Source organism: Genypterus blacodes, unplaced genomic scaffold, assembly GCF_046128005.1.
Source record: "Genypterus blacodes isolate CSIRO-AG114 ecotype Tasmania unplaced genomic scaffold, CSIRO-AGI_Gbla_v1 ptg000044l_1, whole genome shotgun sequence".
Taxonomy (NCBI): Eukaryota; Metazoa; Chordata; class Actinopteri; order Ophidiiformes; family Ophidiidae; genus Genypterus; species Genypterus blacodes.
In genome coordinates this window covers 9,049,588-9,074,592 of record NW_027466857.1, presented here as the reverse complement: position 1 = coordinate 9,074,592, position 25,005 = coordinate 9,049,588, and the positions used below count along the sequence as shown (strand labels likewise).

Genomic DNA, 25,005 nt, shown 5'->3' with positions numbered 1-25,005 from the left:
GTTTGGCTAAGCTGATGCTGTGCAGTAATGAGATGGCAGAGAGTCTTAAGCTGGATCAGCTGAGTAGCAGCAGCATGTAGATCTTAGCCCCGGCTGCTCTGTGAGGCTGCGGCTCCAAAGGAGGTTTACATACAGAATACTATGCATGCGTATTGTTTCTCCACTGTGGATCCTCTGTGTCAATGAGTACTGATCCATTCAAACGGGCCTGTGGGCTGAACAGTGGGGAGCTGAGCTGAGAAAGCCTCCATCAGCATGGACACAATGACAGCCTTTCATATTTGTTTCTCTATTTCAATGTGATTGTTGTGTATTAAAGGCTGAGGTTTGCATGGGCCAAACTTGTTGGCTGAGGGTGCGGTACATTTTCATTTTTCCCTTTACAATCCATCTATTCATATCTTCATGTGATCTCCACTTTGCATGCATATCCAGCGTGTGCGTGTGTATGAAAAGCTCGGGAGGTAGTGAACAGAAACGTGGGTGCCAGACAGCAGCACAATCTGGCCTATAGTGTGTAGTTCAGTCAGCATTTACGGTAACGGAGCACATAAAAGCAGAACGGGGAGGGAGTGTGAAGTGAGAGAAAGTTGGCAGCGCACGTTGCAGAGCTGACGCACTGAAGCTCAGAGAGAGAGCGAGAGAGAGAGGAGGGGCGAGTCAGACAGCAGTGGCCGGATGGAGCTTGTTTGTTTGGAAGTAGCCCTCCGCCGCCAGCATGAGTGTGTGTGAGTCAGTGTGTGAACATGTTCGGGGGGTAAAAGTGCACTGCGCCAAAACAGCCCAGTGACCCGCTGAGCTGTTCTGATGTGCACCGGTCTGCCTCCTCAGCTGGAGCTACCGAGCCGCTGCTTCCCTCCATGCAGCTCAAGGTGACGGTGACTCAGGCAAGTTCCAGTGCGAGTCTCCGGGTCCTTGTCCCGACCCGGCCTCAGGAGGACCCGCAGAGGTAAGTCTCCCCCTGCGGCCGCGGCTCTCCTTACCAGCCCCTCCCTACACCTTCCATGGACCACTACATGGGCTTGAAGGTGATGTGAGGCTTCGTACTAAGCCCGGCGTCAGCGTCCAGCACCCCGGGGAGCAGAGAGGGGAATGGGCCCGGCCTCACTGCAGATGGACACAGAGCCAGAGCAAGAACCCGAGGAGGAGATGGAGAGCTACCACTGCCTACTGCAGGCTGGCTCACAGCTCCAGAGCACCCTGCAGCGTGAGTACACACACAGACACACACACACACACACACACACACACACACACCTATATGAGCCCATAACTTATTGGGATCACTGTGGAGTTTCCCTCCCTCATATTCTCTCTGTGTAGTTCTGGAGACATTGAGCTGGAATCCCGTGTTGCAGTGTTTGATTTTCCTTTGGAACTTCACTCTTTACTCTGTCTATATTTAGTCATGGTTATTGATGTGCTACTTCCTGGGACTTTGCTTTTCCAGCAGTGGGCCATTGCAGAGATTATGTCATCCATGGTTAATGACTTAGCCAGATAATTAGCTCTTGGTTGCTTCAGATCAATACTGGACAGTGATGAAAGAGAGCTTGATCATGTCAGCAAAAATATGCACGAGTGTTCAGAACATACAGAGTAACTCCCAGGTTACATACATGTGTTATCATGTCAGTTAGAAGTCAACATCATAGCATTACATTATTATTTATTGGAGGTTTGGTTGGTTGATAAATTCATATTTCCATGTAGAAAACATTAACATCCTTATGTCAGCTTATACTTTTGAAGGTAAACATTCCTTATAAAGAGTCTCAGTTTCTTCATAAACTACAGTGCAGAGTCTAGTTGTGTGTGTGCGTGTGTGTGACGGAGGTCCTCCAGAGGCTAATGTGATTACTTTGGGATCCTGGCAGGCAGGCGTTGTTTAATTGATAGGCCCTGGTCTTTAAGTCCCTGTGGGTCTGTTGTGCTCCTGAGCAGGTAAAAGGCCACGCCAAGCTTCTATATATACACCTGAAGCACTTATTCTTTCCACTCCAGTGTGAAATGGAACCTGCTTATAGAGAGAACAAACACACACACACACACACACACACACACATACAGTATAGGTGTGTGGGTGTGTGTAAATGACATAATAATGGATGAATACATGCCAAACTATAATCATTTCCTCTTTGACACCTGCACAATATGTTGCACCCCCTCTCTAAAGCTTACACTCAATAAGTGTGTGTGAGCTTTCCCTGAGTCCTTTAAAGAATGTGGCCTGTTAAACCTATTATTCACATACTGCTCACGACATGAAGCCTTGAGACTATTGTTGAACAAACCAGACAAACTGAAGGCCGTACAATCAGTCTTACTATTAGATGAAAGTCCTTACACAGTGATGAATACTACACGTACCCCAGCTGATACCAATATGGGTTATGGGTGCAGTATTACACAGCTTATGCCTGTTTTTGCTTACAAACGGAAAGGAAAATTGTCAGCATTTGTTGTTATTCGAAGAAGGTTTTGAATCTGTGTGGTGTAGGAAACGCTACAGAAAGGCCTCACATGAAACTGTGTGTTACATGGCAACAACTTCACCGCATTCGGGTTTAATGCTTTGCAAAGCTCGTTGGTTCACGGCTTTCGCTGTTTGGTCAACAGTGATAAGGAATCTATACCTTTTACCTCGAGAGTCTGGGTCTGTTTGACTATCGGCAAATCTCTGATCTCTGTTTCCTTGTGTGTGTGTGTGTGTGTGTGTGTGTGTGCAGTACAGCAAACAGAGGTTATTTAACTTTCACCTATACACGCGAGCGGTTTGTGTCACCTGCAAGCGACAGGATGCAAACAGAAACATTTAATGGTGACAAACAATAAAACGCTTACTTTGACATAATATCAAACGTTGACATGAGTTATGATGGTTTGGTGTTTGTGGAGGGAAAGGTTGCTTTATGTTAAAGGCCAATTTATAAACGGTTATACAATCTTTCCAGTGTGGCGGTAACGTTACCCTGCGTCTGCTTGCGTGTGTGTGTGTGTGTGTGTGTGTGTGTGTGTGTGTGTGTGTGTGTGTGTGTGTGTGTGTGTGTGTGTGTACAGTCCTGTCGTGGCCTCTCAGCCCAACCCCTCTCTGTTACAGACACACATCAAATATTCATCAGGTAGCAGTGAAGCTCATTACCGCCTCCCTGACAGCCTGACGGACACTATTACATTCAGCCGACGTATGGAAAACTGAAAAACATTACCTGGCTCCCTTTCTATCCCTCACTACCTCTCATCTATATCTGTTTCTCTGCCTTTTACTCACTCTGCCCTGATTTATCTTTCATGTTTACTCTCCATTATGGATGAGGCGATGGCTTGCGTGCAGTTTAGCTGTCTGTTGCATAAGACGGTGAAGAGGAGCAGGGACATGAATAGTTAAATACGGTGATAACAAGTTAATGCTGCGATGTCAACGCATGTGAGAGACTTATTTCTCTTACATCCTGTCTGCATACAGTAGTTATGTAGCTGATATTAGAGCTGTTCTAATGTAAATATTGCTTAATAGTTCAAATTTTAATAGTTTTAATCGGGACAACAACAATTGATTGAGTGTAGACCATCATATTCATGTGTCCTTCACACACTTAAGTTTATTATTTTCTGGTGCAATGCAAAGATCAGGACACGCACACACGCACACACGCACACACACACACACACACACACACACACACACACACACACACACACACACACACACACACAGGGGAGCAGCATCATTTAAGCTGCATTTATAGGGCTCCACTTTATAGCAGTGTGTTTACATACTGTATATGCTCCTTAAACATGGAAGCTAATTAGAGCAAGCAGCAGAGCTCGGGCCTCCTGCCAGTAACATTCATGTTACAGCAGCACATCTGCTGGTAGTATGGAACACTTACAGGATGGTCAAGAGTGGAATTGACAGGTTTGTGAAGGTCACCAAAGATTTCTGCATTAAATCTGAAGTATTTTGATCCAATTGTCACTTTGATTACGTCAGAACAGCGGGGACTCATATAACCCCTCGCCCCCCTTCCGCCTCTTCCCCCCCCTTCCCATGCCTAATCTGCTTAAATCTCTGTGGCTGCTTTCAGAGGTGGCCGTCCCTGTGAGCATGAAGGAGGTTGGGGGCTACATAGAGAAGCAGGTGGCTTACCTGTCAGGTGAGCTCTCTGCCTATAACAACCACATATGTTACCATGAAAGCTGTACACACACACACACTATGTCCTACTTTCTCCTTCCTTTCAGGAGGCCGTGGGGAAGAGTCGAGCGTCATCATCACCCTCCCGGAATTCTCCGCTTTCAGTGACATTCCAGAGGAAGCCTTAGCCAAAGTCTTTACATACCTCACTCTCATTCCTAGGTGCGCCCTCCTTCATCCGTGCAGCCTCATTCTTTGCCTCGACCCGCTTCTTTCTGCAATGCAGCACACTGGAGCCCAAAACTCACAGCGTGCACGAGCTCACTATGTCAGACGTCCCACTGATGCCCCCTTTATGCCAGTGAAGAGCCATCATTTGGATCAACTCCAGGGCCTTTTTACCTGTGCTAAGGGGCTGCAGTAATTTGTACACTCTGATGTTAATGTACTGGCAAATTACCTTTAAATGATGTGGTCAGTTTGATTTATTCATCTGCTTATACTTCCTCATCCTTAATCGTCTGAAAAGTCTCAGTAAATTGATAAATCCATCAATATAAACAACAACAACAACAACACCTTGGTAATCAGGGGTGCACATCAGAGGTATCGGGTTCTATGAGATGACATCACTTCATATAGATCATCCTGACCTTCACTGCTGATGTTTGACCCAATTTGTTTTCCCAGGACGAGGCAGCCTAGTGTCAAATTTATCATCATTTTAGACCGGAGACTGGACACTTGGGCCTCTATCAAAACTGCACTGGCCAGGATAGCGGTGAGCAAGTTTCACACACTCATAATGACTTCCTGCGCAGGTGCAAACACATGTGTACTACTATGTGTGTAACGTGACTCGGATTATGTGTTTGCTGTCCATGGTGCTGAACAGGAGTGGGCAGATTGTAACAATGTGCCTGAGTCCAAACAGTGGAGAGAGTTTACACAAATACTCTCTCTCCTCTGTCTGCACCCAGCACAGTGCTGCAAATGTATGAGTAAGCAAAAAGGGGGAAGCTGCTGCTCTGATGACGAGGGAGGGAGAGAGAGGAAGAGGGAGAGAGGTAGAGAGAGAGTGGGAGAGAGAGGCGGGAGGGAGGAAGCGTTGCAGTCTGCGCTGCCACCGTCTGTCTGCGGGCGGCAGCTTCAGTGCTGCGGCTGTGCTCAGCCAGCCGGAGGAGGTGCAGCGTTACCTTGGCACCGCTTTCACCGGGATCAGCCGGGAGAGAGATCGCATATACCTGAGCAACATGGCTGCTAACATCATGACCGATACTTTCCACCTGCGAGGAGTGTCAAAGATGCGGAGGAGCCCGGTAACGAGCCGCCAGTCGGCTTTATTTCATGGCGGAAGAGTTTGGGAGGAAGTTTTTTTGGGGGGGTTGAATGCGGCAGAGGCGACGGGGCAGCGGGGCACTGCGGGGCGGGGAGACTTAGTGCTTAGTCATGCGCTCGGCTCAGCGTGAAGCTCAATCACACTCATCTGCGGCTCTACGTGCATGTTTATGCCGGATGCAAATTCTTGCGTTATGGGCTGAGGGAGAGTCCGGACGAATCAATGTCAAAAGTATTGGCTCGGGTGCAAAAACGCATCGGCGCTACGGAAACGTGCAGAATGTGAACTATACAGCAAACACAGGACGGGTTACTTGTTTGTGTTGTTATTATGAAGCTATATTATGCGGCAGAGCTGCAGGCGTATGCATAACTTATATGTGCATGATGTAATGGCAGCTTTATTTAGTGAAATGGTTTAGATACAACTTAACCCAATTGATCTAATGAATGTAATGATTGTGTATCTGATGGTTGTGGTTCCAGGCTACACTGCGGCACCGCGCTGTCATAATTTACTGTTGCAGCCCCATCACATGTGCAGCTACACGGCTCATTCCCGCTGTTTCCACCAAATTAACTGGACAGTTAATGCTGCATATGGCACACATGTGATAGTATGCACAGGTAGCGTAATAAACCACACAGCTGCTGGCCCCTGAATGCAGCAGGGTAGTAATCTGAGAGGCAGCGGTGACCTCAAAGATGTCAGTCAGATATGAGAGATGAGAGCTCACTGCTGCTTGCCTCATCAGTTCTGACAATATTCAGTGTTTTGTGTCCATCACAGGAAGTGAAAGCTTACGGTCTCGTTTTCACGCGGTCATGTGACCGTTGTCCTCTTCTCCTTCGTCCCTTTTTAAGGCTTCGTTTCCTGGGAACCTCCACTTGGTCCTGGTGCTGCGACCCACCAGCTTCTTCCACCGCACCGTTACTGACCTCGGCTTTCGCTTCAGTCAGGAAGACTTCATGCTCAAGATGCCAGTAAGGCAGCACCTCTCGCTCCTCCTCCTCCTCCTCAGTTATCAAACATGTCCCACACCACAAGATGCACCTCACTGCATCAATCCGATCCATAAAACTCAATAGAAACATAATAAACAGCAGGTAATGATAAACATAACAGGAGGTGTGAAGCAGTCAGCACCTCTCTGGTAAATGTGGTGCGTCTCCATCTTTAGGTGGTGATGCTGAGCTCTGTCACAGACCTGCTGCGCTACATCGACGAAAACCAACTGACGTCTGAGTTTGGAGGCACTTTGGATTATTGTCACAGCGACTGGATTGTTTTACGCACGGTAGGATAAAGATCTGGGGACAGACACACAACACACAGAGAAACATGGACAGTGGACTTCCTTCTTTTATTTCTGTTCCAGTTTAATGCAAAACTCAATTCTACCATGCCAATCCATCGTTTAATTAGGTGTTTCTCATGTTCTTTATTTCCCTGTGCAGGCCATCGAGAGCTTTGCTGTAACAGTGAAGGACATCGCTCAGATGCTGCAGGCCTTTGGCACCGAGCTGGCAGAGACCGAGCTGCCCAATGAGGGAAACACCATCGAGTACCTGCTGGACTGTCACACTGACAAGTACAGGAAACTCAAGGTGAGGTACAAAATCAGCTGTTATTGTGTGTTGGAGTATGTAACTGAAGTATTTTGAGGCTTTGTGTTAATACATTTATCCTCTACTGAACGTCACTCACAGGTGATATAAATTCTCCTTTCTTGGACAGGACGCCATCAGGTCGGTCTCAAAGGAGGGTCGTCACCTTCTCTCAAGCTTGGAGGCCTCTGGGAAGGAGGAAGACTCTCAGTGGGATGTGAAGCTGGACTGGGACACTGTGCAAAGGTGAAGACTCTTCATCTAATGTGCTTTATTAGAGATGTAACACACTAAAGAGGATACTGCCCTGTGTGGATGACATTTCTGTGTTTGTAGTCAAACTGTGCCACATACAGGAGGAACATCTTGTATTCCCTGCATGCTTGCATATGTTTGATGTACTGAGCTCCTCCCTCTGCTCTGTAGGCTTCTCTCTCAGCTCAGAGACATGGAGTCAGCCTTTGATGGCTTCTTTGAGAAGCATCATCTGAAACTCCATCAGTACCTGCAGCTACTCAGATATGAGCAAAGCTTCCAGGAAGTAAGGAGTCCACATGTCTTTCATGTATACTGGATAAAACAATATACTCTCATTAATGCATATCAGTGTGTGTATGTGTGTATATTTATATCTGTATCTGTAGTCCTGATAGTAGTTGGGCCTAAGAAGGTTGTAATGCCTGGATTTCTCGCCCTTCATGATCTTTTATCTTTGTAATGTATCTTTGTCCTCAAGACGTCTCCCATCTCACTCTGTGGTGTTACCAAGGATATTAAGTTCAAACATCTGGATGTATATTTTCAAGATCATTCAGATAATGAATACTACTACTATTACTACTACCACTCTTACTACTACCACTACTGCTTCTATTATAACTACGACTACTACCATTACTTCAACCACCACCACTACTACTAGTGCTGACTGAGACTAGTGCTGTTTGTTTCGATTTGCATCTTAACAAACATTGTTGAAGAACGTTGATAGTTTGTGTGTGTGTGTGTGTGTGTGTTTTCTGTTTCAGATCGAGCTGTGTCTGGATCATCTGTTGGCTCAGGAGAAAGACGTGTCCACATCTGGAGACACCCTGGCTCAGACGGAGCATTCACTCAAAAAGCTGGACGGTCTGGAGGCAAACGCACAGGTCAGACTGTTGGCAGCCTCACCTGCTGGGGTCCAGTCCAGATAGATACAACAATAATATAATCAATATCATAATCAATCATAATAATGTCAAGTCATTATATTGTACCTTCAGGCTTTCTTTGTTGGAGTCCAGAACATAGACGTGACACCAGCACATCATATGTTCTAGACCTCTATTTCAGAAATTTGCCATATTCCTCTCCCTGAGTTGAAGGTCTCGTGGAATTAAACCTGTCACTGGTGTTTTCTGTTCTCTGGCCGGTCAGGAGGTGATGGGTCGCGCCCAGATCCTCAACCTTCATGGACACCAGCTGTCAGCCAGTCACCACTACGCCATGGCTCTCATCATGCAGCGCTGCAACGAGCTGAGGCACTACAGCGACACACTCAGCGCAGCTCTCAAGACCAAACACATGCACCTCATGCAAACCCACCAGCTGCTGCTTTGCCTTGGACAGGTACACCAACTCACACACACCCACCCACCCACACACACACACACACACACACACACACACACATATGGATGGACGTGCATATAGTTCTGTGTTGTGATAAAGATGCGTTTTAACCCTTCAGGCCCAGAGCTGGTGTGATGAAGCGGCGTATTTGTTGGCCAATCAGCTGGTGGATAAGTTCCAGTCTAAAGAGGGAGCCCAGGCTGCTTTGAGAGACATTGAGAAGATCCTGGAGGGGGCGCCGTCAATCCTGAGCTCTGGAGCTGAGATTGTGGCCGATGAGTACCAGGCCGTTAGTACACCTCAGCTGCAGGTCAGTGACACACACGGCGAGGAACCACACACTCAGATTAAACCTGAAGAAGAAAAACATCATCAGTTAATCAGTCAGGTCAGATTTTAAGGTGAAAAATGTCAACAAAAGCTTCCACGAAGATTGTCAGCAGTACCTCATTTTGTCCTTACTCTCCACGTGTTCCTTGCGGTCCTTCAGGCTCTGGTCAGGAAGACGTTTGAGAAGCATGGAGCCGTGCAGCAGATGATCCAGAACCGACAGAGCTGCCTGAGGAAGCTGGCTGACAAACACGTGCGGCCCATCCAACTGGTGACCCCCCGGCCTGAGAACCCACCGCGGACCAAATCCCCACTCTTCTCCCCGAAGCATGGTACGGTATAGACACACGCACACACACGCACACACACACACGCACACGCACACACACACACACACACACACACACTATCCTTCCTTCATTGCACCATATGACACACAAAAGCAAATCTGAGGTTAATCTGAAGTTCTGCGCCGCACTTCCAGAGAGAACATCAACAAACTGGCCTTGTCCCTCGTTTTTTTCCGACTCCCTCTCCTCCTCCTCAGCTTCTTCCCACCTTCCTCCCGTTTCCCAGGCCCAACACGGGGCTTCTCTCCAGCCCTTTGGCCCTGGCACGGCTCCCTGCGCTCTGTGTCTCCTTCCTCTGGGCGCCACAGTGAATTAACACATCACAGGGTCCCAGTGAGGCTGGCTGCTGCTGAATGCGCTGTGGGATTAGCGGGGGCCACCTTTACAAACAAACTGGAACAAACCTCACTGGTATAATCAGCCCACTGGGACACACCTGACTGCTCTATTAGTGAGGGGAGCTGCTCTGGAGCCTTATGTGCTGCATATACATTAAAGAGGCTTTCATCTCCCCCTGTAGCCCCCCAGAGGACAAAACACAAAGCCAGCCTTATATACAGTAGTGCCCAATTAATGTGTGTGTCTGTTAGGGTTTCTATTGCACCATTGCTGCATGTCCATCCATTCTGTTTGTGTGTGTGTGTGTGTTACGATGAATGGATGAAAAAAGGCTTTTGTCCATTTCCCTTCTTCTCTAAGGTTTTGTTCTCCGTATGAATTTGTGTAATAACAAGAAAGAGTCCGACCCCTGAATACTCTGGAGGGAAGTCCCATACAGAGAAAGATGCATACTGCGTACACACACACACACACACACACACACACACACACACACACACACACAAGCGTAATACCCTACATGTAGAATCAGAAGAGCTGGACTGTGATGTAAGGACTTGTAGGATCAAAAGGATGCTGACCGCTGCACTGCACAGTCCCTCTATTATCGCCCATTACATTGAGTGTCCATCACCACAGATTGTTTTTTAAACATATGGAATAAGAAAACGATCACACGCAGAGCAACCAAACCCCTGTGAGGCTCTCAAGTTCCCAGTGTGCACGTTGGTCATAAATATCATTCTGTTTGATTCGCTGTTGGCGCTAGAATGGTCCGCGTCCTGAGCGCCGGGGTAGAAAGAAAGATGTCCTCATTAGAGCGCCGCGCAGATTCTCCTCATCAGCAGGACGCAACGGCACGCTTCATAAACTGCTGATGATGACTTTCTCTTCCTCTTCCTGTTACAGGTGAGGGGTTGAAGTTCACCTTTGACCTCCCTCTGCCGGGGAAGAGGGCGTCCCGCAAGAGCCCCAACTCCAGAAAGGTGAGGAGAGCGAAGGTTTTGCCTTTAAATGCCAAAGATGATGTCATTATTTCCTTACTTTAAATCATTACAGAGGATTTTCTATTTTCCTTCAGATCGAGGTGATACACGACTACCAGAGCTGCGTGTCGTACAGCCTGGAGGGAGACGACAGCCCGGACGTCCTGAAGCGGTGAGGGAGGACGAGGCTTCCGTCTGCCCATCTGTCCGAGCCCTCTTTGTCGAGTGCTAACGATGCCCTCTGGCTCTCTCTCTCTCTCTCTTTCTGCTCTCTCTCTCCCTCCGTCTACTTCTCAGTGTGTGTGTTTGTGTGTTTGTGTCGCAGCCACGTGATGAGGGAACTGATCGAGACGGAGAGGATCTACGTGGAGGAGCTGCTGTCCGTGATGCTGGTGAGGAAACGGAAAGTTCTTCATTCCCCCCCTGAGAGAGTGCGTGATCACGTCCTGCATCCAGCATCATCTTCCTCGTGTTATTGTGTTTGTGTTGTCAGGGATACAAGGCTGAGATGGAAAACCCAGAGCTCTCCGGGCTTCTGCCTCCCATCCTGCGCAGCAAGAGAGACATTCTCTTTGGAAACATGCCGGAGATCTACGACTTTCACAGCAGGCGAGCAACTAATGACTGACATCATACTCGGGCATGTGTAAACACGCGGGGGCAAACGTGTATGCAAAACACACACACACACACACACACACACACACACACACACAGATAAGGCTAAGAGGTGTTGCATCAACAGACTTACGGAGTGATTTTAATGAACAACCTCAGTCCAGCCTTTTTAGATAAAAAGCTTCATTTGATATCAATTACATACAATTAGTGTGTGAGCCCAACGGTCTGTGGGTGTTACCGGGCCAGATGCAGTCGGCCAATCAGAACACAGCAACTGATGGTGCCTGAAATGGCCTGTTTTCATTCTGTGTGTGTGTGTGTGTGTGTGTGTGTGTGTGTGTGTGTGTGTGTGTGTGTGTGTGTGTGTGTGTGTGTGTGTGTGTGTGTGTGTGTGTGTGTGTGTGTGTGTGTGTGTGTGTGTGTGTGTGTGTGTGTGTGTGTGTGTGTGTGTGAGAGCCTTATTTTTGCCTTGTTACGATGTTGACTCCTGGTCTTTGTCCATCCTGGTGACCTCAGGGTTTTCCTCCAGGACCTGGAAGGATGCCTGGAGTCGCCTGAGAGTGTAGGAGCCTGTTTCCTGGAGCGCGTGAGTTCATACATTTTTAATCTTTACTCATTTCTATTTTTTAAAGAGATAGATCAGGACTCATTGTTTATGTGGTGCTCCTTCTTTTGCAGAAAGAAAACTTTCAAATGTATGAATGTTACTGTCAGAACAAGCCACGCTCTGAGGCCCTGTGGAGGCAGGTCTCAGACTGTGCCTTCTTTCAGGTCAGCCAACACCGTAGATGAGATCATTCTTCTTATCATATTTGATATATACATGTACTCTATGGTGCCAACGTTATTTATTCATGTAGAAACGGCACAAAATCTAAACAAATTTTGGCAATTCGTAAAGAAAGGTCACTAGTTTCCCTCCGTGACCTCTGACCTCTGCTCATGTCCTTCACTGTGGCTCTCAATTGTCCAGGAGTGTCAGAAGAAGCTGGAGCACAAGTTGGGGTTGGACTCGTACCTGCTGAAACCGATCCAACGCCTCACCAAATACCAGCTGCTGCTTAAGGTTAGACAGAGAAACAACACGGAACACACTCACACACACACACTTATGTATGAGGGACACACTCTCAGATCTACCAGTATTCATGTCCACTCGTGTCTCTGCGTGTCTTCAGGAGCTGTTAAAACATAGTACAGACAGTGTGGGGACCTCTGAGCTGCAGGAGGCTCTCACCGCCATGCTGGATCTCCTCAAATCCGTCAATGACTCCATGCATCAGATCGCCATCACAGGCTATCAGGTGAACCACACTAAAGATCCATCAGAACATCAGAATATGCGTTTACCCTCCTATCCTGTCTTTAAATGCCTCTGTGGTGCTGCGCAGGGGGAGCTGTGCGATCTGGGCCGCGTCTTGATGCAGGGTTCCTTCAGTGTGTGGATCAGCCACAAGAGGGGGCCGACGCGCATGAAGGAGATGGCTCGCTTCAAACCCATGCAGCGGCATCTGTTCCTGTACGAGCGAGCGCTGCTGTTCTGTAAGCGCAGGGAGGAGCATGGAGACGGGGGCGACAAGACACCCTCGTACAGCTTCAAACACTGTCTCAAGGTCTGTGTGTGTGTGTGAGAGAGAGAGTGGGATCTATTGCAGGCGCATGAATGATTTTATCTATATTGTCCTAAAATGATGAACAAGTTCCCCACCTTGCCACATCTCCACACACTTCCAATGCATGACAGAAGTGAGTCAGACTAACAGCTGCTGCTACTCTTGATTTATTATTGAGAATGAGCAAAGGAAGCAGTCACACCGCACAGCAGAGATGTATGTGTGTGTGTTTGACAGCACAGATGTATTACATGATGTAAGTCTGAAGTATGCCGTGCTCCTCGGCGCTCAGTGTTAAATGTTCATGTATCTCCTGGCAGATGACGGCTGTGGGGATCACAGAGAACGTGAAGGGAGATGTGAAGAAGTTTGAGCTGTGGTACAGCGGCAGAGAGGAGGTGTACGTGGTGCAGGTGGGTCACGTCAGGCTCCTGCTGCAGTGTCAACCTGTTCATCACATCCTGTGCTGACGGAAGCCGTGTGTGTGTGTGTCGTCTCACAGGCTCCCACGCTGGAGGTGAAGATGGCTTGGCTCAATGAGTTACGGAGAATCCTCACCAACCAGCAGAAGATGCTCAGAGGTCTGACAACAACCAACATTTATACTGAATGTCTAGAATCCAATTGGATCTTTAGGATGAAACTCTTCTTCTTCTTCTCAGATGAAGCATATCAACATGCTCAGATGGTGGAACACATGCAGCTCTCTCCCTCCCTCTCTGAGAGGTCAGTGCCTCACACACACACACACACGCATTCTTGTGTATTTGCTGTAGTGTATTCAGGGCATGACCGTTGCCAGTTACACACACACACACACACGCGCACAGTGACATCTAATCTTCGCAGCTTGAGTAAATGTGATGTCATTCCATGTTGCCGTGGTAGAAGGCTTTGTGTGTGGCTGTGTGAGAGAGGACACAGGTTCCACTGGTGTCTGGTTGCCCATCCCCCCTCCTCCCATCCCCTACCTGCAGGGGCATGCGGCCGTCCAGAGGGGTTCCCAGGGGCTGTCTGCCGGGGCTGGACTTTGTCTCGCTGTCGGCTGATGTGTTTCTGTGCCTACGAACCCGGAGCCCCCGTCCCCGAAGCCCCCGGCAACGGCCCCGGCCGCGCCCCCGCCACCGCCCCCAGCGCCACTGACCCGCCCTTACGCTCAGTGGTAAACTCAGCCTGGCTCACCTCGCCCCGCCCTGGCATGACCCATCTGGCCCGGCTTGGGGACCAAAACCCGAGGCTGCTGTGTTTGCATACTGACCGTCACCTGCACCCCCTTTAACAAACCTCCATTGTTCACAATAGAGCCTCCACACACTCCCCTGCTGTCCGTGTGGAGAGGCGTGTGTCTCTGCAGCTCCTCCATGGTATCTAACACGGTATCCAAAACAAACACGCTTATTTTTGCATCTCAGATTTGCAGTTTTGCATGTCATGCAAAAGTCATAAAAAGAAAAGAAAATGGTTTCATTCCATGAATTTTCTTGATTTCCTCATGACAACTGCTTTCTAAGACGGGGCTCCTTTTTTTGAGATCTAATCAAAATAGAATTCTCTCCTTCCCATGTGATAATGCAACAACCAAATTTCAAAATGTGGATCTCGATAAATCGAGGCCAGCTCTTCTCCCCTGTGCTGACACGTGCCTGTACGCTGTGTGAACACGGTGTCAGTCAGCGGTCTGACTCTTCCCTCCCTGCACAGAGAAGCTTGGCAACATGGCTGCTCTGTGCTCTGCTGTCTGGCTGAACACTCATGGCTGTGTGAGATGCAGCAGGACAGAGTTGTTCCCTGACACTGATCTGGCCTGTGGCAGCTAGATTGTGTGGCTGAGGAGAACGTCTTTCCTGCGCGTGTGTCTGCAGGCTCTTCTACGGCCTTTGGTGATCCATGTCGTTGCGTTGTCTTGTTCCCTTAGCAAGCAGCAGAGGGCGTCGGTGAGCTCGGAGGACACGGAGTCGGGCAGGAGCAGTCCAGACCCCCAGCATCGCTCCCCCAAACGCCGGCACAATCGCAGGAGTGAGTGAATCACATCCGCACACGTTTACACTCAAATGGAGTCCATACTTAGGGACTAAATTACAGGTAATGCACAATGTTATACTATTGTCTCTGTTATTCTTCATCAACCTGTCTGTGTGTGTCTAGGTTGGCCCGGTGCAACACACTCAGTAGACATCTGTGAAGGTCTGGGGGAGTGGCCTGGAGGTATGGACGCCTTCCACCCGTCTGACACCGAGGAGGAGGCGTTGGTGCAACTGGTGAGCCTCCAAACTTCACATTTAGTCTTTCCACATGTGTTGGTGTGTCACAGCTGGATGGTGACGTGTGTGTGTGTGTGTGTGTGTGTGTGTGTGTGTGTGTGTGTGTGTGTGTGTGTGTGTGTGTGTGTGTGTGTGTGTGTGTGTGTGTGTGTGTGTGTGTGTGTGTGTGTGTGTGTGTGTGTGTGTGTGTGTGTGTGTGTGTGTGTGTGTGTGTGTGTGTGACTCTATGCTCTAGTCTCCAGGCAGGTACAGGGCTTTGGCTGAATGTCTTCGAAACGGTCCAGAGAGCATCACCGTCAAATGTGGAGACGTCATTCAGCTGCAGTATGAAGACAGCAAAGGCCTGTGGTGAGTTTACAGCTTCCTGCCTTCCATCTTCCTCACCTCAATCCCAACTCCATCTTCCTTCTCCCTCCTCCTCCTCCTCCAGGTCAGTGAAGAATCTGAGTCGGCGGCAGGAGGGCTTCATCCCTGCCTCTCATCTACAGATCATTTTGGGCGACAGCAATCGAGGACACGCCTCCAGGCTAGGAGGTAAGAGAGAAGAATGACATCACAGTACCGAGCGCCGTCTCTCTTTAAACCTCGCTTTCCGTTTCTTGCAGACCCGGGGAACCTGAAGATGAGAAAGCTCAGCTCCTAAAGAAGAAAGCACAGACAGACGACTCAGACTGAGCCGGTCTCCATCTCATGACTGATGCACTGATGACGGGCCGCCCTCCTCTCTTGGTTGCTTCATCGCTCCTCCATCAGCTACACAAATACACGTAGGAGTCTGCAGATCAGATGGATGGACTGACAATCTCACTGAGCCAGGGTTTTGTCTCCATAGCAGGACGCTGATGTTGAATTTTGGGGCGGGCAACCCCCCCAGGCTCAAAGGCACAGGAACAGTTTTAACCCTCTTGGACAATCAGCAGCCCCTCCCCCCCCTGGATCCTGTCTTCCTCTTCTTCTTCTTCAGTCTTCCTGGCGCCCCTGTCCTCTGCAACACAAATGTAGCCAAGACGGGAGACATTCAATCCGCCTAATACTTCAATCCAGAGTGAGAGAGAGAGTGTGTGTGTGTGTATGTGTGTGTGAGAGGTCCAGGATTTGCCTGACATGTTTCTTAAAAACAGACTTTTGTACATATGCAGTATCATTTTTAACATGCGTTGTACCTCAGTGTTTCTTTGTGGCGTTTCACCGGCGTCGTCCATGAATCTGCGGTACTTCATTGTATTTTCCATCCTTCCGTACTGTCAAAATGCCAAAATGTGCCATACCATAATGCCTTCTTGTATATCTTTATTGTGTGAGGTCTTCCTCTCGTGTATGTTCTCCGTCTTTGCAAGGCAATATCACACGCTGCTTTAATCTGACCTCACAAATCTCCCAGAGGCACTTAGAGCAATGACAGGAAACGCTGAACAGCAGATTTGCTCCACGCTTTGCACTTCTATACGTCTCATACTGGGACGCCTTCACGTCTTCAATGTGTTCTGAGTTAGCAGTGAAGACAGGTGTGACATAATCCCCCCCTAACCCCTCCCCTTAGCGATGGCAATGAGAGAGGTGATGAAGATTGATGGCGGCGTGTTCCTCAGCGGGTTTGCATGTGGCACCGAGCAGCTCCACACACACACACACACACACACAGGCTGTGGATCTGCTCGGGATCGGCCCCCAGTCACACACATGGCCGAACGTAAAAAGAGGAAATAGAGGCAGATTATGAGCCCTCTGTGCCCCCCCCCCCTTACACACACACACACACACACACACATCACCACCACCACCTCATCAGATTGTTGATTGTTTCCTCTCCTGTGTTACAGCTGAGTTAATCTTGGGTTCCCCATTAAAAGGGATCACGCTGCCCGACATGAAACACAGCCTCTGTGTCGAACGCTTAATTAAATATTGATTGACTATGAATTTACCGCATCAGATCGAGGCCCCTGTCGACGGGGGTCGCCTTTGATTACTCTGCTTTTGATGTGGAAATGAGCAGGAGAGGGCGGGGGGATTAGGTGGGGTTGTTGCCGTCTTAGCGCTCTACACGTTTCCTGTGTTGTTAATTTATTTATCTTGCTGTTGTGTTGTTTCCTTTTGCATTGTGAGCTGCATCCACGCCGCCCCAGATTCAATCACGTCTCTATACGTTCACAGACGCTTCTTCTTCTTCTTCTCTGTGTGTGTTTGTGTTTGTGTGTCAGTTTGATCCCAAATACTGCAGATTTTGCACTGATTTTCCCCAGATGGAAAGAAAAACGATATTGCTTGAGATCTCATGTATCCAGTGGCGCCTCGTCGCTGCTGCTGAATGTTTCTTTAGGCAAACAAATGCATGGCGACTGAACAATGAGCAGGTCTGTTCTTTCATACAGTCGTTGTTCTGGCTCCTTTTTGTACAGCTTCTGTATAGAAAATGATATATAGAATAATAAACAATTGCAATCATTTTATTATTGGGTTGAACTCTGAATGGTCAGAAAAGCATGCACAGCTATTTTTGCATCATTCTCGTAATAGTTAAGCCTTTAGATCATGGGTCGGGTTCGTCCACGTCCTCAGCCAGGCGGTGCTTTGTTGCGCTCGTAACGTGGCGAATCCAGCGATAGTAATGTGACACGCGGGTGTAGACGCCATACTTCCCCTCCTTTGCACATTCCTCCCCCCAGCTCACGATGCCGGTCAGGAACCAGGCGCCGTGGTAGCGGTTAGTGTGAGGTCCTCCGCTGTCCCCCTGGCAGGAGTCTTTGTCCTCACTGAAGTATCCCGCGCAGAACATGAAGCGGGTGATCCTGGCGCTGCTGCTGTCTTTGCACTCTGTCCGGTCCGTGAAGGGAACATCCACCTTCTGTAAGGTGTCTGCCGTGGACCCGAGGTGACGCATTCGGCCCCAGCCGCTGACCGTGGCGGGCGAGATGTTCCTCACCAGGGCCTCTGTGAAAGCCTTAGGCCCCAGGCAAATAGGGCGGACTGTGGCGGAGAAGGTGATGGGGTTTTGGAGGAGCAGCAGGGCGATGTCGTGGTTGTACAAGCTAGTGTTGGCGTTGTAGCGTGGATGTATGTGCTCCTCCAGCACTTTGTAATCCTGCTCTGTGCCTTCATTGGTGTGGAGTTTATGCTCACCTATAGGGACACAGAAGGATCCTCAGTAAACCAAGACAAACAGTGTGATAAAGGACATTAAATCAAGAATCAAACCCCGATAGAAACAAAACCATAAATGCAGTATGTCCTTCATGTTCCAGAGGTAAAAACTCACCAACTCTGACGAAGAAGGAGCCTTGTCCCTCCACCAGGCAGTGAGCAGCAGTGATGACCCATCGTGTCTTCAGAATGGTGCCTCCACAGAATAACTGACCACTAGGGTGCGCTATCAAAGCTACCTGGTGAGAAGAAAGAGACATTAGTGCGGTCACAGAGGCAATGTGATTATCCTCTCCCTAAGCACATCCTCCAGCCCCTCCCGGGCATCCCGCAGCGTTCCCAGACAACGTGGGATTTACATTGAAAAAGCTAAATTGCCCCCCACTGACTCCCATACCTTACCTGCCATGGAATCTCTCCTGGGATGACGTCGTCACCTCCAACGATACGTCTGATGATCTCAGGGTTCTCCTCCTTATTGCGCAACCTCAGGCGCAGCTTCTTAGGGGACGGGGTCACCACGGAGACATTGGCTGACTCCGTGGTGTTAGTTGCGGTTGAGAGAGGGGATGAGGTCGTACTCAAAGTACTTAAAGATGCATTGAGCAGGATTTCACTCTTCCTGGTGAGCAGAGAGCGTGAGGATACTGAGCTTATTACTGTCAGAGCGTTTCTGCCACAGGGGAACTCAACTGTGAGGAAAGAATGAGAAACATCATTGAGCTAAATAACAAATGCTCTGTGGAATTAAGGAGCAATAAGAGTGAAATGTTCTGTAAATGCATTAAGATAAACTGGAGACCGTTTGCGTCACAGCTGACTCCATCCTTCATCAGTACATATCCGTCTGCACAGGAGCATCTGGCTCCAAACGTGCCCATGGTTTCACAGAAGTGCATGCAGTCGCCGTTGTTCAGATCGCACCTTTTTGCTGTGGCTATGGACAAAAACAAACACAGATTACATCTGACTCATACATTGTTCTGCTATGTTGTGTCTTCCAGGTGAAGAAGCTGCATTGTGACACTATGACTGAGTAAAGGTCACAAGCCAGTTTGCAAATTTCTGTACTTGTACATAAAAATGGCTGTGATTGGTCTAAATCCAGGCGCCACTTTGGGTGCTGTTTTTAGAACGCCCCAAAAAAGGCAGTGATTCAATCCACTGGCACCCATGATGCAGGATGTGCACCGCTGAATTAAATTAACGAGGAGGCCCACATTCTGATCAGATCACATCCTCGTTGCTAATCTGAGGTGTTTTTGACCAAAATCACCATCACCCACCGATCTCGCAGCTCTCGCCAGTGAAGCCAGACAGACACGTGCAGGTGTAGAAGCCAAGCTGGTCTTTACACTCTCCCTGGTTCAGACACGGGCTCGACTGACACTGGTTACCATCTGAGGAAGACCCAGACATGACCTTCACACAGAACTCGTGCGGCACTCTTATTGGATACACATCAGCGATATACAGAGAACGACACTAAGAAAGGCTGGAAGTGAATGATTAAATCTGTTCTTACCTACATATCCAGTCCAGAACTCCATCTGAAGGAGCAAAGTTCTGATAAATTCAACCGGGAAAGCTAACATAAAGATTATTAACCAAAAAAAACAAGCACTCACTGTCTTCTCGTCGTTCTCAAACGTCTCCCTGGCCTCCTCCAGGTCACATAACTCCTCTATACACTCCCTCTCCAGGTTGCCCTCCATAAACTCCTCAAATATCCCACTGTTGTAACGCTTCTGTCTCCTCAGGATGCTGTCTGCTGCCGGGCCGGACAGGAACACTTGGTCCCGGGCTGGAGCTGGAGCCGGTGCCGGAGGTGGTGCTGGCGTCAGAGAAACCCAGAAACACAGGTTGTATGATTGGAAAAGTCAAACTGAGTGGAGTTGTGTGAGAGGTTTAAAAGCTTTATAATGAAGAACCTCACTGTACCTCCTGAACCCAGCTGGACGTCCAAAAGCAGCAAGAAGGACAAAAACAAAAACACCGAAGCCATTTTACACTGAGCTGATATCATGATAAACACACACGCATACACACACACACACACACACCTCTCCACTCCACTCCAAAGTACAGAGCTGTGTTTGCGCACACAGACACGCAATATATGTCTGTTGACTGTGTGTCCAGAAAAGAATGTCCAGACTGTATTTTTGGGAAACCTGGTGATTCATCCTCCACAGAAACTCCGGGGGGAATCTACTTCAGCCTGCTTTTGTTTGTGAGCATTTTGAAATAAACAAACAAGCGAGAGAGAACAAGAGCCATGACAGGTAATATGCACTGTGGGCTCTTTAACACAAGATGGCGCACATACACCTCGTTTCATTTAATTTGGTTAAAGCAGCAGAGCTCTAACAGTGATGAGGCCACAGCTTACTATTTATGCTGATATGTCTACGTCTTCTTCTTCCTTCTAACTATCAATATAGTCAACGGCTGTTTTCTCCCCTTTTTGCTAAGAATACTAACAGATTTTTCAGCTTTTTCACTTTATCTTGCTTAGTTCAATGAGATAAAGAACTATCTTCCAGACTTAGTCCGGGGGGCAGGCACCGTCTCTACTTTTAAGACTAGGCTTCAAACTTTCCTTATTGTCAAAGTTTATAGTTAGTTACGACTGCCACCAGCCACTAGTTATGCTGCTATAAGCTTAGACTGCTGGGGGACGTCCCATGATGCATTGAGCTCCTCTCTCCTCCTCCCCTCTTTATCTCCATAAACATGTACCATTAATGCATTTCACTAACCTTTCTTCTAACTTCTTCCCCAGAGTTTTCTGTGTTTGATTAATGGATAGTTGATAGTGGATGCAGTGGTTGAGTGTGTGCTGAGTCAGCAGCCAGCTGGAGATTGGAGACTGGTTTGAACTCTCATGTGGTTCTGTGGTCTGGGGCCTGTAGCTTCCAGCCCCTCCCCGTCTCTGAGATCCCCCCCAATGGGACTCCCAACTCTTCTTGAGTGTTGGCAACTATTGACTGGAGGCATTTATATTTCATTCAATCGTTAACAGAGTGAATAATTCATAGCGTAGAGTAATTAACACTCTCTGCCGAATATAAAAGCCTCTCTGTTATTTCAGCCAGGATGGATATCTGCTTGGTTTCATCTTATAGCCGGTTTTCTATGTCTATTCACTTTACTCTAAAACATGTATGTGCATTGAGCTGTAGTTTGCCCTCATTGAGCTCTACATGGAAGTCAGATAGTAAACCGCCTGTGTGCGTGACCTTGTGTGACCTTGTGTGTGTGTGTGTTATGAGATCAGTTGTGATTTGTTTGTTTTATTAATGTTATTTTAGCATGACTCTTAGGGTCAAACTTTTTTCCTCGCTTACAGCCTGTCGTGCCTCATGTCTCTATTGCAGGGCGCTGTAGCAACCTCAAACTCCTACGGTTTCAGGTAAGTTTTGAGAACGTTGTGCTTGATTAATATGAACCAAAAATGTATCCACAAGGTTTCATGGTGTCACATGAAGCAGTATTGATAAGGATGCTTTACATCTCATTTTAATCACTTTAATTTAGTTTTTTGTTTTTGACATCATTCTGGCAGTCTGTTACAACCTTTGTTGTGTCATTTGTGCTTTTCATGTCAGTTGTTGTCGCAAATCTGTCCTTAAATTGTGGAGGTAAAGTCATTTTTAGCTGTCTGGTCCAGAGCACAGCAGCTGTGAGCAGGTCTTCAAAGCCCTATTTCTGGGTAAGGGGAGCTCCACAGGCCCCCAGGGAGGTATGATCTCTGGTTAAGGATAGTAACCAGCCCCCTTTCTACATCGCCTCCATTTACCCCTCAGTGGACAGTCTGGGTCAGGGGCTTTATTTGAAGGAGTAGAGTCTGTTCAATCATACATTTTGTCTTTTTTTTCTGTTTATATCAATCAATTAGTTGGGTCAAAACCCCTGAGTGAATATCATACACAGATACTCTACAAGCAAAGACAAACTTAAGCTTCTATAATTATGTCTGTGGTGGTTTATAATCGAGCTTGTCCCTCCGAGTCAGTCTGTGCATGAACTGCTGCTGTTACTGCACTTTACACTCACAGAGAGAGAGGGAGAGAGAGAGAGAGAGAGAGAGAGAGAGAGATTTTAGATTCATTAGAGCGGTACAGAGGATAAAAACAAATAACTGCTCTCCAGAGACGCCGGCGTAAACTCGAAGATGTCGCCCGCTGGAAAACAGGCCGCTGTTCATTTACAAACAGGCAAACAAAGATTATGGGGAGTTCCTATAATTATGTTCACTCAGGGAGGAAAATCATGAGTGTGTGGAAAATGAGCAAATCACTGGAAACTCATAAAGAATAGCAAGTGGTGCAGGATAGTTTGTCATAATTTAGGACGTAGAAGTAGTAGAAGTAGTCTGAATATGAATGATGTATCAGGGCTGGAGTTAAGGGGCTGAGGGGGGGTTAAAGGTCATGGTTTGGGGGGGTTAGAGTTTGTTCAGCTTGATAGCCTGTAGGATAGCCGAGGATAATATGAAATTCCTTCTACAGAGGCTAAATACCATCTCCTTGCACTGGGGGCTTCTCACCGCTGGGTCTTGTGAGCTCGTGTGATGTCAGCCTCAAAGCGTTGCCCCCCAACCCCCCCTCCCCTGCCCCTCCATCACGCCACATCCCTTGATGAAAGTCACTGACATTAATGTGATATTTGAAAGAGACTCGCGTCATTAATTAGTGCAGTCGTTCCTGTGATTTCTGAGGCCTGATGTCTCACACATTGACACACACACACACACGCACATTTCCATTTCCCGCTTGCCACGTGCACCACAGCAAAGAGAAACATTGACATTTTGAATGGTCTTAATATTTTGGCAAGGATATAGAGGGACAGAGAGGGACATAGAGGGACAGAGACAGACAGAGCGTCCATTACACAAGCCAAGTCACAGTCCCACAGTTAGATAGTGTTTAAAAAAGAGTTGGAAGACGAAAGATGTAGAATTAAGAATAAGAGAAAGATCACGTCATAGATATACTTTACTAACGTTTAACTTACTTTTCACTCTTGGTGGCTTGGAAACACAGAGGCTGAGCAGTAGGAGCTCATTTCCAGTCCCTCGTCCTGTGAGCTATGATGCAGCCGATCAGCTCAGTCATGCTCAGCCACCGTTAAGAAAAAAAAAGGCTCCAATCCCTCCTGGTCAGAAAGCTCGCAGGCTGAGGGAGGATGATGAAGTGGAAATGGGCCCCCATGAACATTCCCATTGATTATTCATTTCAATTCCAATACTGCACCTTTTCCCAGTCCAACATATGACGGAGACAGTAATCACTCATGTTCCAGTGAAGTGATGACGACTTCATCACTGTAGGAAATCGTGTCAGCTGCTGTTTTCCCTCTGAGCCGACCGCTTGTAGATCATCCATCCTTCAGCTAAAATATCCCCACTAGTGACACCAAAGATATGAAAACGCAATCTGTGGGACCTGCGGAGGCAATTATGCAGCGTGTTATAGGGCGACTTGACAGAAATATGTCGCCAGGTCGCGGCCTTTGACCCTGACCTCTTTGCTTTAGAAATAACTTGCTGACCCCCTTTCTGACCTTTGGCGTTGAGGTCATTCCTGTTTCTGCTCCGTGAGCTTGGAGATGAACGATCACGTGTGCAGCAGACGTCTGATTGATTAGATTTATATACCAGCCTGTGTGTAGACGCACACACACACACACACACACACAGCTTTTGTTACTTTATTCTCCTTCCAATCCGAGCTGTTTACCGTCCTGCCTGTCCAACTGGATTATACATTATGTTATGTTAGTTTATGATGACAACATCTAAACATTTTTTTTGCTTTGTTTTAACTGGAGGTCTGACAGCTGTGTAGTGTTGTGCCCATGGTAACAGCTTCTCAAGTAGAGTACGTCCGAATAAATGAAATCAGTTGTGGCACAGGCAGTTTGTAAACACTGTATCAACTAAGTGCTTTGTAAACCTGCAAAGCTCTGATAAGAGTGCGTGTCAAAAGATTTAATGAATCACAGAGAGTCAGACAGGACGCTTTCCCTGTTAAATCCCACCCATGTCACCAAATACACACACCTGACACACACACACACACACACACACACACACACACACACACACACACACACACACACACACACACACACACACACACACACACACACACACACACACACACACACACACACACACAACGCTGCAAACACTCTCCGACCCCCAGCTTAGATCCTTTGTCATCAGCCCCCTGTAACAGAAGCAGTGTGATTACCTTATCAGCCGCATTCAAAGCTGGAATCAGGCGAGCAGCAACGGTACAATCAGAGACAGAGGACGAACCCCGCTGCACAATATTGGAGCATTAATCACCCTCCAGCACCTCACTGCCTGCCCCAGAAAATTATTTTAGGCCTGATCCCTCCTAGCACCCATATTGCCTCCTCCACAAACATCACCTTGGGGTGATTTTCAGTTCAGCTAAGTTACAAATCAAACCACTCCTTCATTATTGCACCAGTGTTGCTCTGTTATCCATGCGTGTGATTTATAAGTCTGCTCTGTGTGCACATGAGGTATGTGGCTGTCCATACCGTGGGGGATTGATTTGGAATTGATTGCAGTCATGAATAAGCTTCTCTGGATGTGGGTCATTGCCCCACATAGCTGTTAGTCAT

General features: G+C 47.8%; 2 protein-coding genes across 2 annotated transcripts; one reads left to right on the top strand and one right to left on the bottom strand.

Annotated features, from left to right (window-relative positions):
• Window positions 1-747: 747 nt before the first annotated feature.
• Window positions 748-16,009, top strand: mcf2a (MCF.2 cell line derived transforming sequence a). Its single transcript, XM_076149044.1, has 30 exons — window positions 748-1,207; window positions 4,092-4,160; window positions 4,249-4,363; window positions 4,832-4,922; window positions 6,344-6,463; window positions 6,661-6,777; window positions 6,938-7,087; window positions 7,218-7,333; window positions 7,514-7,628; window positions 8,116-8,235; window positions 8,504-8,695; window positions 8,817-9,008; window positions 9,189-9,360; window positions 10,627-10,703; window positions 10,799-10,875; window positions 11,029-11,095; window positions 11,197-11,312; window positions 11,841-11,910; window positions 12,003-12,095; window positions 12,298-12,390; window positions 12,503-12,628; window positions 12,716-12,937; window positions 13,258-13,350; window positions 13,440-13,518; window positions 13,600-13,663; window positions 14,853-14,953; window positions 15,083-15,195; window positions 15,434-15,546; window positions 15,629-15,732; window positions 15,804-16,009. Exons 1-30 carry the CDS (start codon window positions 1,093-1,095, stop codon window positions 15,839-15,841), a joined length of 3,330 nt encoding a protein of 1,109 aa, XP_076005159.1. The 5' UTR covers window positions 748-1,092; the 3' UTR covers window positions 15,842-16,009.
• Window positions 16,010-17,629: 1,620 nt separating this feature from the next.
• Window positions 17,630-20,479, bottom strand: f9a (coagulation factor IXa). Its single transcript, XM_076149042.1, has 8 exons — window positions 20,281-20,479; window positions 19,968-20,173; window positions 19,865-19,889; window positions 19,626-19,739; window positions 19,142-19,276; window positions 18,742-19,031; window positions 18,455-18,578; window positions 17,630-18,318 (listed from the first exon to the last, which is right to left on the bottom strand). The coding sequence occupies exons 1-8, from the start codon at window positions 20,363-20,365 to the stop codon at window positions 17,729-17,731; spliced, it is 1,569 nt and encodes a 522-aa protein (XP_076005157.1). The 5' UTR covers window positions 20,366-20,479; the 3' UTR covers window positions 17,630-17,728.
• Between the last annotated feature and the right edge of the window lie 4,526 nt (window positions 20,480-25,005).

What these genes read in the sequence shown, in the direction of transcription:
- mcf2a (XM_076149044.1), top strand. Translation starts at nt 1,093, where the DNA reads ATGGGCCCGGCCTCACTGCAGATGGACACAGAGCCAGAGCAAGAACCC. An exon ending in ATGAGCAAAGCTTCCAGGAA is followed by an intron (nt 7,629 to 8,115) that starts GTAAGGAGTCCA and finishes TTTCTGTTTCAG; the next exon opens with ATCGAGCTGTGTCTGGATCA. An exon ending in ACTCTTCTCCCCGAAGCATG is followed by an intron (nt 9,361 to 10,626) that starts GTACGGTATAGA and finishes TTCCTGTTACAG; the next exon opens with GTGAGGGGTTGAAGTTCACC.
- f9a (XM_076149042.1), bottom strand. Translation starts at nt 20,365, where the DNA reads ATGATATCAGCTCAGTGTAAAATGGCTTCGGTGTTTTTGTTTTTGTCC. An exon ending in CGTCCAGCTGGGTTCAGGAG is followed by an intron (nt 20,174 to 20,280) that starts GTACAGTGAGGT and finishes CTCTGACGCCAG; the next exon opens with CACCACCTCCGGCACCGGCT. An exon ending in TTGAGAACGACGAGAAGACA is followed by an intron (nt 19,890 to 19,967) that starts GTGAGTGCTTGT and finishes TTGCTCCTTCAG; the next exon opens with ATGGAGTTCTGGACTGGATA.